The 13,982-nt window shown below is 41.4% G+C and overlaps 1 protein-coding gene across 3 annotated transcripts in view; it reads right to left on the bottom strand.

Moving 5' to 3' along the window:
• FGFR2 (fibroblast growth factor receptor 2) overlaps positions 1 to 13,982 on the bottom strand; it is a 75,193-nt gene that overhangs the window by 18,354 nt on the left and 42,857 nt on the right. For 2 of the 3 annotated variants that reach the window (XM_062496764.1, XM_062496765.1), the window contains 3 exons: positions 10,100 to 10,290; positions 7,343 to 7,487; positions 5,019 to 5,215 (listed from right to left, as the gene is read on the bottom strand). In XM_062496764.1, coding sequence (XP_062352748.1) covers positions 5,019 to 5,215; positions 7,343 to 7,487; positions 10,100 to 10,290 — 533 coding nt within the window. The remainder of the gene's footprint in view (positions 1 to 5,018; positions 5,216 to 7,342; positions 7,488 to 10,099; positions 10,291 to 13,982) is intronic. The other variant, XM_062496766.1, reaches the window with a different exon arrangement.

The raw sequence follows: 13,982 nt of genomic DNA, 5'->3' as shown, positions 1-13,982 counted from the left end.
TGTGGTTGGGGGAGATTTTCTGTTTTGAAATGGCCTCTCACCTTTCCTGCAATAAGAAAGAATTAACCTTTGATCTCCTCCCTCAAGCATCTCTTTTTCACTGCCTTAGAGCACACTATAAAAGACTGGGGAAAATCCTACCTATTCCAAGGTCAGTAGACATGGTCAGCTTTAATCTACATTTAAGTGGCAGCTTTCCATATGTTTTTTTTTTTTTCATTTTTTTCCAGCTTACCATGTGCAGCTCTGTTCTCCAGCCCCTCACCATGCAGGTTCACCTGATACAGGTGAATTAAACAAGGTGGGGGCCCACTCAGTGTGCTGACACCCTGTTTTAAGTGATGACACTGCAATAGGGAGCTATTTTGAGTGCTTAATTAAAGAAAGAAAGGTGAAAGTCAGCTTGAGTTGAGCAGAGCATGGAAAGAACCATGGTGGTACAAGTTAACCTCAACAAGAAGACAGAAAATATTCAGAAAATATTCCTTGTGTGTATCCTTTGTGCTTCTAGCAGGCCAGAGGTGAGAACAGCACCAGCCTCAGACAGACCCTTAGCTCTGTGTCTGCACTTGAGAAAAAAGAGAAAAAGAGAGAAAAAGTGGGAGAAAAGCCCATTGCACCCAAACCTCACACATCAATGCATGGTTATATCTCCATTTTAACTCCATTTTCTTCCTCTGGCCAACACACTGTGTTTAATCAGCTCTCAGTTAATGCTCTACAAGCATTTCTAAGCAGCGGAGCATTTAAAACAAACAAATCCTTGCTGGAATCTTTAAATGCCATGTGGCAAAATCAGCTGCAGAGCAGTGTGTAATTGTCTGTAATTGATTATGAAGGGTGTTTTCCTCCACTGATAATTCATACCATGTCCTGGAGCCTAAATCTGTCAGTTCTGGCACTCATGCTGGGACATTTTAGCAGGCATGCAGTGATTTCCTATAACTGTCAGCCTTTTTGAAGGCTCTGCTGTAAAAGTTAATTTGAAATCATATGCATATTTGTATATTATAATTAGTAAATAATGCTGTTAGCTGCTGGTAGAAATAGCCCATCTGAGTGACCAGATGCAGGAAAATACAAAGTTAAATGCCCTACACAAAACTGAGTAATCCTAATGTTAAGTACTGACATTTAAAACACATGCACCACCCCTCCATGAGAAGCACTCATTTGGAAACACTTATACACAAAATAACATCCAATAAGTACCATTAGACAAGACAGTAGTTTCCATATAGAAAAATCCAAGCATAAAGAAAAAAATAAAATAAAAACTTAAAGAAAAATTCCATTCAACAATATCTTACTGACAGTTGTGTATTAATCTTTGTATTTCATAGTCTATTCCCCTAAAAAAGGATCATATGGCTGCTCAATATTACATGAAATACTACATTACTTTCCTTTTTTCTAATCACTTTTCTTCTTTTTCTGCCATCATCATTTTGAATTATTGAACTACCATTTTGAACTGTTCTGCTGGGAGAGCTCAAGCCTTGCTTTAAACCCATCAGTTCATCACAAACCCAACCATGATATCTTTATGAAGGATTAGACTCTACAACAACAACAATAGACATAAATTAATGGGAGTGTATGTTAAATACTGAGCATAAAAAAGTCACTGCTTCCTATTTAAGACATGTTGAGGGAGTCCAAATTTGACAGATTGACTGTGACAGCCCTAACAAAAACCTTTAGTGATCACAAATATTTGTACTTGACTTTGAGCAAGTCACAAGAGATGGGACTCTCTTTTTGTCTGCTTCAATTACAATTTAGCTGTTAAAATAAAGGGTCTACAAAACAGATGTACATCCTATTGAAGGTTACTCTTTATTCTCAATCCCACAAATTTTTCATCCCCTCCCTCTCGAGCTGGTACCCCCACGCAGACCATGGGTAACACTTAAACTGCTTTGATGAGAAGAGGAGCTGCCTGCTGGATTTCCCTGGAAAAACCTGAAAACTGAGAACCAGCTCCTGGTGGGGACTGAGGACTGTAGGCAGTAGGAACTGATAATTCCTGACTTCATCCTGACCCTTCCTATAAATGTGAAAAGAGCCGCATTTTGGCAGGGAAAAAAAAAACGCCTGCATGTGGGGAATGATAAAATCCTGCGGTAGCTCAGGCTAAACAGTGCAGGAAGATCCAAACCAAACCATATGTTACTCAGCAAGACTCTTCTCCTGCTTAGACAAGATGGCATCAGAGCTGTGCAAACGTCTCCCTGTGAACCAGGATTATTTTCCAGCCCAGATCCTCAGGGACCCTGACCCAGCAGCAGAAGAGCTTTGAAAACAATATCAAGAATTTCCCAATCTGTGGCCTCATTTCTCTGGAATTCCAACAAATCTCATCACCCAGCCCTGGATCCCTGCCTCATTCTCCCAGCCTACCTGCCACGAGCGTCTCGCTCTCTCTCACCCCTCCCACACACAGCACAAAGGGAGAACATCTGTGATCCACAGAAAAAGAAAGGTTTAGTGACAAAACCCCACCAAGTTCAAATACAACCCTCTGAAATACAAATAAATTGGAACAAAGTGAGCTTGGTGGCACAATAAAACAGGGTTGAATGATCCAGAAACGCCCTTTAAATAAAACATCTGGATTATTTTTCAATTATTCACTTCTGACAACAGCCCTGAAATCCAAAACCAACTTTAAAAGATGCAGAAACTAAAGAGCTGATGCAGCCTCAGCACCAAGGAGATGACCACTGAAAAACTAAGGAATATTCACAAGCAAATCTTCAGGGACTGAAGGACTCATCCTGCCTTTGCAAGCTGACCAGTGAAATCATCAAACCAGAAATACAGATTTCAGACAATGCTTACAACAGTCACATTTTCTTCCATGCAGACACAAAAGCAGAGAGACCTTCAGTGAGCAACTGCCAACAAAACAGTACCAGGAACAATTGGGAGTAGTGGGTTTTTTGCCTAGGGGTTGAAATAACATTTGCACTTTCAAATACAAATATTTTTCAAAAAAAATATTCCCAGTTTTAAAAGCAAAATGCCATTTCAGCTAAAAAAATGTAAAAATACTGAAATGAATTGATAAAACCCAACATGACAAACATGTTGTAAGACAGTTTCTTTCCTCTGTGAAAACAATAGCTTTTGAGAAGGTCCATATTGCATCATTTAAGGATAAATAGCTAAGCTGAGGGCAGTGGTTGGCACTGCTGTCACATGCAATGAAATAACACTCTTCTCCCCGAGGAATCATTTCCAGCTGACACAACTGAGCTCACACCAAACTCTAGGTATTTTTATACCACCAGCTTATCTCTGTGTCATTAGGCTTTTATATTTAGGCAAAAATCTAATAAACATCTCCTATCTAAGCAGTTTATATGTATCTTTCTGGCTACACATACAACATATGAAAGGTCTCCTTTGTCCAGAAAGCTGCACAGCATTCTAGCCAGAGAGATGTGGGAATTGAGCTGAGAGCTTCTCATCACACTTTCTGACACACTCAGAGTGAAAAGTCCCTCTTTGTCCAAATGATACTTGAATAAATGAGTAATATCATAAAATATTAAAAAAATTTAAAAATACAAAAAAAAAGCCTCCACAGATTAACTAAAGTGGCAAAGAAAGTCAGAAAAAATAAGAATTAAGAGTTTTTGCTCATAAGACAAATCAAATATCTTTCAGATTGAAAAAAGCCCGGGTGATCCACCTCAAGATTCTGTAAAATACTGAAATCAGAGGAAGGTAGCTGAAGCATTCCACTCCCTGGCATTTTTAATGAAGGAAATTCAAAAAACTTGACACAAGGGTCCCGAAATACGTAATGCTGTTCAGAACCTCCCACTATCTGTGCCCAGGCATGTCATTTCAAACACTTACCCACACTGAAGAACCCTTTCCAAGGGACATGTGTTACTCTGACAGTGACAATATTCTGGACAGGCTGTAAAAACAAATCTGCAGTAATCCTGCACCACTTACTCATGGTGGAGATGGACACAAAGTGAACCCTCATATCCCAATTCCCTGGCCAGAGCCTGGATCCAACCTCCCTGGACAGCATTTCTTTGGCTGCTGAGTTGAACCACAGCCACAGATTCCAACACCCCCCATCCTGCAGGGCTGAAACCTGGGGGTGCAGAGATCTGGCCTCAAGACCTATTGCAAGCAAATCAAAACCTATTAAACTCCAGCTTCTAAAACCACCACAGATCCTTCAGGAGAGGACAGTGTGTGGGAATAGAGGCTGTTCTGGCAAGTGGTGGCCCATGATAAAGCCAAAGTCCTGTTACTTGTTCAACTGGTTTGCTGCTCATGGCATTGCCCTCTCCAGAAATGCTCATTGTCAGCCACAAACAATTGTAAAATATATTTCATGTGATGCTGTTGTGTGCATTATAAATCTGGCACTTGCTTTTGTTTCTTGCTCAAAAGCATCATTACCCTAATCAAGCCGTCCAAGATCTGATATAGTATCTCCCCTGTTTTCACTTTATTACACTCTTTTTTCTATTTTGGGGTGTTTTCTGGATGCCTCGCTATGAAACTCCCTCCCATCAGTCTTCAAAAGTCATCCTGAAAAATACCTCTCTGTATCTGGTACCTAGTTACCACAATAATAACCACCTTAGAAACAACATAAATATACAATTAAATAGGATTCTGCTCCAAAGCCCATTAAGGCAGTAACATTTTTTCCATTCACTCCAACAAGCCATAGGATCAGGCCCCAAAATACTTGAAATACATATTTCCCCCCCCGCCCCCCATCTACAGACTGCTAATACAGAACAGATTTCAGTTTTTACATGTCTCCCCTCCCTAACAGCCTTACCCTGATTTCCTGGAGACACACATCACTGTGCTAAGACATCCTCTCTATCCCAACACCCCTACCGCAATCTGCTAGAATCCATTCATCTCCCTACTCATTTCCCTTTCCAAAGCACTCAGCAGAAGGATGTGCTGGCGTAGTTGGGTGGGTTAAAAAAAAAGGTTTTTGAGACTCTTTATCTACTTTCTGTTACCTGTCTGCGCAGGGGGATTCTCTTGGTGAGCTTGTGGACAGCGGGCTGGCTGCTGAAATCTGGCTTCTTGGTGGTGTTCTTCATGTGGCACAGGACCACTGTCAGCACCATGCAGGCAATCAGGAACACCCCTATGCAGTAAATTGCTATTTCCAGGTAGTCTGGAGAGGCTGGGTATTCCTTCTCTTTCTCAGGAGCTGGATGGGAAGGTTTTAGGAGGGAACAATCATGCCACAGGGTTAGCACACAGAATGGGCAAAGCACTTGGAGCAAGTAATGGTAATATAGAACCAAGTCTGGTGTTGTATTCAGAACTTTGAATGTTTAGGCCATCTTGCAATCTGAGAGTAATTATTTTTTCCAGATTTGATTTCTCAGTTTGCACTGAGTGTGAGTTTGTGCATCTATGTATACATACACAAACATATACACATACCACCTGCCTAGGTAGGTACATACACATACATTGAAATATTCCATCAGGGATAATTTTAGAGGGAAGAAAAAACTGTTCAAACTAGGCTCAGGCTCATTTTGTTACTTGAGTCAAACTTTAAAAGCACTGCAATTCTTGTGAACCACACAAAAGCACATCTAAAGACAAAACTGTGCATTAGCTAGCCTGAATGAAAAGTGTCTGAATTTGCAAATAAATGTTTGGGCTTAAGTCTGCCTGTTTATTCAAAATTTTCATTAGGATCTTTAAGTACAGAGGAAAGAGAGGATGAATCTGTCCCCCATCATGTGTATAAACTCAGCTTAGGGGTTTCAAAAGGTTTTCAAGGACCTGGCTCTCCAGCTGCTTAACCAGCTGTGCTTCATGCTGGGTGCCCAGCTCCTCCGAGGTCCTTTGAGGAGCCCAGAGCTGGATTAAAAAGCGTAATTGAAGTGAAAAACAAATTGCTAGCAACACATTAATTGACAAGCCCTCTTCAGTGAGGACTGCATGCTTCAAGTAACCTCATCAGTGGTTATTGGCCTAGAGATTAGATTTTGGAGGGAGTGGTTCTACAGAGCTGTTACTCTGATTGAAACCATTTCGAAGCTATCTTCAAGACAGTTACATGAGCAAACAGGGTCCCTAATCCCTTATCTGGGATTCAACCCCCGGGTAAACAGCATTCCACAGCCATCAGCGGTCACTCCGCAAGCAATGCACGTTTCAAGCTGAAATTTTCTTGTGCCTTTCCAGGCTTATAAAAATACTTTGTTCAGGAAAATTGGTTTAAAAAAAATGCTGTTCAAGCACTTGCAAAATGCAAACATTGCCAGCAGAAGCGAGCTCTACACAAGCACTGCTCTGCCTGTTTGGTGACACCTCACAGGCTCGGGGTTCAGCTCAGAGTGAGATGGAATAAAGCTGCCTTGTTCAATACATTTCAATAAAAGGTAAGGAATTATCTGCAGACAGTGGGAACGTTTAACTCCCACACTGTGAACCTCAGCAATATGCACATGCAGGTTTTGTACCTCTTACTTAGGATTAACAATTAATAAAGCACAAGATGACCCAGCAAATCTCAGGTGGTTCATGGTTTTTTTTCCAAAGGAACTCCTGAGGCAGCTGCCAACAGTTATAAATGAGAAAATTTGACTAATGTCAAAACCAACTACAGTTACGTCTTCTAACAGCTGATAATAATTTTCAGGCAATAAAGCACGTTGATGTTTGTTTCTTTTAGGGACAGAAACATCATCAACCCCAGAACAGCAAGACATGCTTTGCAGCAAAAGCAAATGACTACTTGTTTCCTTAGAGCATGCAATGTTTAAAGATGCACGGAGCCGATTCCCAAGATATGGAAGGCACTGCTTCTGTACATGATCCTCTGGCATTGAAACTGGAATTTCCATGAGAGATTTGCGTGATAGGTGAAAATGAATTGAATCACACTGAATAGCTCAGGTATTTTAATGAGCCAGTACATAACTATGACCAAATCAATTCCAAATCTTGTAATGAACTGAATTTCAACCTCTTGAAAAAGTTTACAATGATTTACGGGCTGATTTTCAGTTGTCTCATTGAAGTGCTAAGAAAATGCAGCTCCTTAGCATTTCTGATGATGTAAAAACATTTCAGTTAAGTGCCGTAGCCACACGCTCCACTCCCTTTTTCTGTTGTTGCTGTTTGGTTTTTGGAGTCGCAAATACATGACAGAACAACTCACTGGCTTGAGACAACTGTGCTTGGAAAACCAAAATCATTGTAAAAGTCCTTTTTTTTTTTTTTTGAGACAGAAGCTGTGCTAATTCTGCAGCAATCAACAAGGGGAGTGGGGGAAAAAAAAGAGGAAAAACCACAGAAAGAGAGCAGTGTATACCTGGCAGAACTGTCAACCATGCAGTGTGAAAGGATATCCCAATAGAATTACCCGCCAAGCATGTATACTCCCCAGCATCCTCAAAAGTTACATTCCGTATATAGAGAACCTCAATTTCTTTGTCCGTGGTGTTAACACCGGCAGCCTAAAAAAAAAACAAGAGGGAAGCAAGAGAAAAAGCTAGACACTGAAAGAATTTTTGTGGATAGGGAGATGGAGCCACAGGGCTTTGCACTTGGTAGAGGCAGAGGTGGAGAGATGCAAAGCTCCTTCCCCATCCACAGTCCCTCATCCAAAAGGCGTTTACCAACAGGTCCCAGCTCACCTCAGAAAGTAATCAACACCCTTCACCAGACCTAAACTCACCACCTAAACATGCATGCAATCAAAAAGACATGGAAAAATTCACCCACAAATCTTTTTTTTTTTTTTTTTCCTTCTTCTTTTATAGCAAGAGAAAGTTGAAAGAAAAACAAAGAGAAAATTGAGCAGGACAGAATGTGGGATCCTTCACTTGTAGATACCTGTTTCAGAGGAAAGAATTTACCACAGAAACATACTCTAAAATGATTTTTTAAAGGGTAAATTCTGCTCCAAAGACAACTTAGTAGCTGTCTCAGATTGTCTATGATCCTTTCCTCACCCAGTGCACTACACTCTTGAGCAGTGACTACTACTGTACATTGTGAAGAGTTACCAAATCTCTTTCAAATCGCAAATCTGGAAATATTTGGTGTTTTGCTTAGAAGCACAGTGGAAAGTATTCCAACTCTTGCTCAGAAATCAGAGATCTTGTTCAGCTGTGGCTCTCACAGGTGGGAGAGAAGAGACTTCAAAGGTTGGAGAACCAGGAGATGAAATAAAACATATTTTTCTACATCTTAGGGATTGAGGGTTAAAAAAAAAAACTCTGCAAGTTTTGAGTTTTTTACTGGTCATCTTCCAGACTTCTTATCTTGACACTGTGTACCAATCCAAGTACCAGTGGTTATCCAAACTCATGCAAATGGAGTAAATCTTAGGCCTGGAACTTCCTAGCTGCCCCAGATGGGCACATCAGGGCATCAGCATCAACGTTTCAGTGACAGAGGTTTAGAGAAATTAGTGTTTGCTACTTTTGATCTCTGTTCCATTCAAAAATGTTACTTTGAAACACACCATCAGGGAATGAATACCTTTTTATTGGACCATTTTGAGGCAAATTTAGTTGTGGGCTCTAGTCACACAGTTGCTTGTCTTCATTGTTACTCCTTAGTAAAAGCCAGTTAGTAATGGGTGAGTAAGACCTGTAAAAAACCTCCCACCTGCACAGTCACAGGTGAGGTGGGAAGTTATAAGTGACAAAACTGACCTGACTTACGCTCCAGTGGGTATTTAAGTGGACAGGTCATACATATACACCCCCATGTGTATATATAAACACACATTACTAGGTTGCAATTACGTTATTCACCAAGTACCCTCTGTGTGAACTACAGAGTACGCAGCATGAACGACAAAACTGGAGACACACACACACAAAGACACCAAAGAGAGAGTAAAGATCAGCATCAGAGACCAAAGCAGTGCTTCTGGCACACAGAGAATATTGTGGGAATTTTTCCATGGCTGCTGATGTGACACCAGCTGCATCACCAAAGGAGGATTACACATATACCACCAAGGCCAGAGAGGATCCTACAAGCTGCCTGCAGTCTCCCAAAGCACCATTTTTTTCCAGCTTGCTTTAAAAAACATTGTTACCTTGTGCGCTTGGCAGAACAGAGAGCCAGGCAGACTGGTTGGCCTCCCCTATATAATTGGAGACCTTACAAATATATTCTCCAGCGTCCGCCTCTGTCACATTGTACAGTGTCAGCACTTCAGCATTGGAACTATTTATCCCCGAGTGCTAGAATAGACCAATAACACAGGAGAACAACGTCACTGCTGCCCAGAATGGACACCAATCTGTCTATGGTCCCACCACCAACACGTCACCAGAATATTCCACATCAGCCTCTAAACATTGAAGGGTTTGGGGTTGGAATTTGTTGTTTTGTTTTTTGTTTTTTTTTTCCTTTTGGTTGTTGTCGTTTGATTTTCTTACATCTGAAGCATCACACGAGGAGTTCGAAAACAGCAGCGTGGGGAGAAAAAAGAATCCACCTAGGCAGGTACTGCATGGGACAAGCAGATACAGAGCTGCCTCTCCTGCCTGTCAGAGTTTTGGCAATGCCACCCAGCTTGGAAAACTCCAGTTTCCCTGGTCAGGCTTGCTCCAAACTGGCAGGAATGACAGTACCAATACACTGCTCCAAACCAGACATCTCTGCAGGCTCAGCATCCAGACAGCTCAGTCCTCCAGCAAGCTTTTGGCAGCAGCTGCCATGTTACTTTGAAAACAAGAGGCTGAAGAAACACGAAAGAAATGGAGCAGATTGTCCCAGGTACATTTTGGATGCATTCTACCCATACAAAAACGGCAACGACGTTCTTTAGAAGGGTTTTCAATTTTTTCTGAACAAGTCATACCCGAAACATTCAGATATAAAGGTCTTTTTATGGAAGTAAAAAGGAGCAAAACAGTGTCTATAAGCTGCCCAGTTAGCATTCAGACAAGCAAATGTTTATCTAACTCATCATTTCATTTGTAACATAAACATCTCCACTGTCAAAAGAAGTTCAGAACTCTAAATCCTTGGATTTACCCCAAATAAACTTAAGAGCGACGCTCCAAAGAAGGCACCACCCCTGATGGCATCTGCGAAGCCTCACCTTTAAAACCTGGAGATAGGGCAGCCCATCCGGCCCGTATTTACTGCCGTTCTTCTCCACGTGCTTGATCCACTGGATGTGGGGCTGGGCATCGCTGTAGACCTTGCAGACAAACTCGGCATCGCCCCCGACCACGGCCGAGGCGTTGGCGGGGAGCCCCGCCTGGAGGATGGGCCGGTGCGGGGAGCGCTCTGCAGCAGGGGAGAGGAGCACGAGAGACACACTGAGACAAATGAAGATGCATAAATAAGCAGGGCTGCCAAGAGAACTGTAAGTGAACGCCAGCCAAAAAGCCCTGTAAGCCTGTTGGCTGACTCCTCCGAAATAACACCGCAGCCAAAGCGTGTAACAAAACCTGCAGTTCAAAGGAGATGGCTTGAGTGCTACGCTTGCAATTTAAAGAATAGCCATTTGTGGGGAGGGGGGACGCCCTGCTTAAACACTTCACTCATTTTCCATGGTTTAACTCAGCCCTAATTAGGTAAAATATCTCCTTTTTTTTTTTAAGCTACCGTAATAGTTACTTCCGAGTTCTAAAACATCTTGATTCGACTAGACCTCCACACATTAAGAAGAAATACTACTGATTAATTTTTAAAGCGTGTTAAAATAAACCAAAGGGAACAGTAGCAGCAGAAGCCTCAGTGTGCAGGATGCACAAACCAGGCAGCTCAACTTCCTAAAATGCTCTAATCAGTGCCACCACCACCAGTGCTCTCTGCTTCACCCAGACACAGCAGCAGAAACACTGCTCCATTCTCATTCCCACCAAGACACAGGAAAATACAGAGTTCTCTGGAAAGCTGAAGTGTGTTTAATGTGAGCCAATTCAGCTTCTAATCAATGCCCATGCAAAAGCATTTCTCACACGTTTTCAGTCAACCTCTCATGGGGAGCAGCTGAGGGAATTGGGGCTGTTTAGCCTGGAGAAAAGGGAGGTTCAGGAGAGACCTTCTCACTCTCTGTAGCTCCCTGACAGGAGGTTTTAGCCAGGTGGGAGTCAGGCTCTTCTCACAGGCGACATGTGACAGCACGAGAGGAAATGGCCTCAGGTTGTGCCAGGGGAGGTTTAGTTGGATATCAGGGAAAATTCCCTCACTGAAAGGGTTGCCCAGCTTTGGAACAGGCTGCCCAGGGAGGGCATCTAAAAGTCATGTGTGTAGATGTGACAGTTGGGGACATGGTTTAGTGGTGGCCTTGGCAGCTCTGGGTTAATGGCTGGACTCAATAATTTTAATGGACTTTTCCAAAATAAACAATTCTATGAATCAGAAGTGAAATGCTCACTGGCCATCCCCAACCTCAGCTCCCCGTTCTCTCCTGCTCCAGGAATTCTTTCAAAGATAAGTAAAAAATAGCGGACCTAAATATTTATTTTTAGAGGCTATATACTGTAAAAGCTCTGACATTACAAGCCAAATCAGCTGAATTTCAAACCAAGCATTCCTTCTTAAACATACTTGTCTCCAATAAATTGTTTCACAAGCAAACATTGTGAGCATAATAGCAAATAATGATGCCATTGAACAATGGGATCTTTTATACAGTCCAATATATTTGGCATGCAGCAAACATCTACTGGGAATTTATTCACTGAGGCTATGCTGGCAGCACACTACAAAGCAGCAGTCTTATTTCACTTGTGGCAAAAGTGCATTTGCACTGCAGTTACTAAATTTTCCATTGCTATGTGTGTCATTTTCGAAGATCTAGGAACAGTTTCATGTTTTTTAATTTTTAAATTGCAGAAGAACATATAAATTACTATTTTACAGTTCTGGAGAGAACTTTTAGTTTCTCACCTTATACTAAATAAGCTCTAATTCCATCTCCCTCATTCCTTCATTTGGGTACAAAAACAGCAAGCAAAAATCTCTCTTTAATAGAAACCTTACACCATCTTCCAAAACTTATTACAGCTGCCTTCAGTATAAAATGAAACCTTAGAGAATGTTATTTAAAATGTTTTTTAGAAGTCAGTAGGCCTCATGTTTCATTTCTCCACATCAGGGTTTGATTTCCTTTGTGACCTTATTCTCTGCCCTTTAACAAACCAGAGAATAAGGCTTGAAACATCTTGGAAAAGTTCCTACTATGCCAGCATCCACACACAAGATGTGTTTAGTTTACCATGATAGCTATCAATGATTTAATCTTTTTATTGATAACTGGCAAGCATTTCCTCTACCAAAAAAGAGAAGGCAAAGCAAAGGAGCAAAAGCAGAGTTCTCACACTCTTGGTCCCCAATTTAATTTTAAATAATTAAAGTGTGTGCATACAGATGGGTATATATGTATGGCTGGCTGTGAAATTTCTTCTCTAAAGGCAAATGTGTTAAAAATAAACTTTGATTGCCCTCCCACACATAGATCAGTGTTCACCAACTCCTCCATGTCAGCAGAGGGGAACCTGTCCTGTGCCCACAGGGGCAAACAGCACAGGAGAACAAAACCATCACCATGCAAATCCAGCAGGGCTTCATGGCAAACCTGGGGTCCAAAGGGCACACAAAATACACTCAGAATTGGGGGAAATAACTACAAAGAAACTTCCACTAATTACCAATGACCAAACTTAATTTTGTACAGCACATTTCCTTGGAAATACTCATTTCAGGATGTTGTCCAAAAAAATCCTGAGGTTATGCTAGTTCTCTGCAAACACACATACATCTAAGGACTCTATTAAGCACAGGTACTGTCAAAGCTGTTTTCATAAATCTCACGTCACTATTCAGCATTTAAAATACAAGCTGTACATTTGTAAGCAGATATCATCACTCAAACCACTAGCTGCACTAATATTAGATGGAAACAGTGTGTTCCTTTTTATTGAACACCAGCAAAGGACTCAAAGTTGCCTTTAAAAAAAAATCCTAAAGGCTGGTGAAAGTGATATTATCATTACCTAATAATTAGAAACAGGATCATCACTAAAACATAGTGACCATATACATCTCTAGTTATTTAAACAATATTTTCATACAAAACAAGCTGGCAACAAATTTCATAGCTCTGGAGCCTGATTTCACTATTCCTCCTGTTCATTCATATTGAAGAACCACCTTGAGGAAATAAATCTTTGCTGCCTGAACACTGAAATTTCAGTGTTACAACCTCACTGCTGACACAATGCGTTATAAAATCAAGGCAAAAACATATGCTCTAATATAAAAAAAATCACCCTCAACATTTTTCATGCTGCATCCCACCCTAAGAGACAGACATCAGCTTGCAGTTTAGATACAAAACCAACATCATCCCCTTCTGAGGAATCAGTTATCTACAAAAGCCAGAGTCAAAATGATTGCTCACAGGAGGAATATCAGATTCAAGGCCACAAGCACCTAAATTTTACACCACCATAAAAGTGCCCAGGGCTTGAGCATTTCTTCTCCCTTATCTGTGGACAAACAGAGTCTCTATCTGAAGGGATGACTGACAAAGAGACCTTGCCCAAAAGGCTTTGAGGAAACTGTCATTTAGCCTGTTAATGTTAAATCTTCAAAATACCTCCCTCCAAGAGATAAAACGACAAAGAATCCAGGAAAGCTGGACAATTCCAAGTTCCAAAAAAACTGGCACAATGGAAGGAGCTCCCAGGAAGTTCCAAGCACTGCAGGACCCCTAGAGATGGTGGGAGACTGTCCTGCTACTGGAAATGACTACACACCTCACAGGGAATCCTGAGGACTGGCTCTTTGAGGAACTGAAGCCCCTGAACAGAGGATTCCTACAAAAGGGAGTCATCATCTCCTTCCCATCCTTGGCTTTATTTCCAAATTTGTTTTTTGTTTGCTGGTCAGGGGAAAGGAGAGAGGAGAGAAAGAGGAAAGTGATGCTTCAATGAGGTGAAGATGCCCCAGTTCTCGCAGCCAAGGAG

The sequence above is a fragment of the Cinclus cinclus genome, chromosome 7 (genome assembly GCF_963662255.1).
Source record: "Cinclus cinclus chromosome 7, bCinCin1.1, whole genome shotgun sequence".
Lineage (NCBI taxonomy): Eukaryota > Metazoa > Chordata > Aves > Passeriformes > Cinclidae > Cinclus > Cinclus cinclus.
This window is presented reverse-complemented; position numbering and strand designations above follow the sequence as displayed.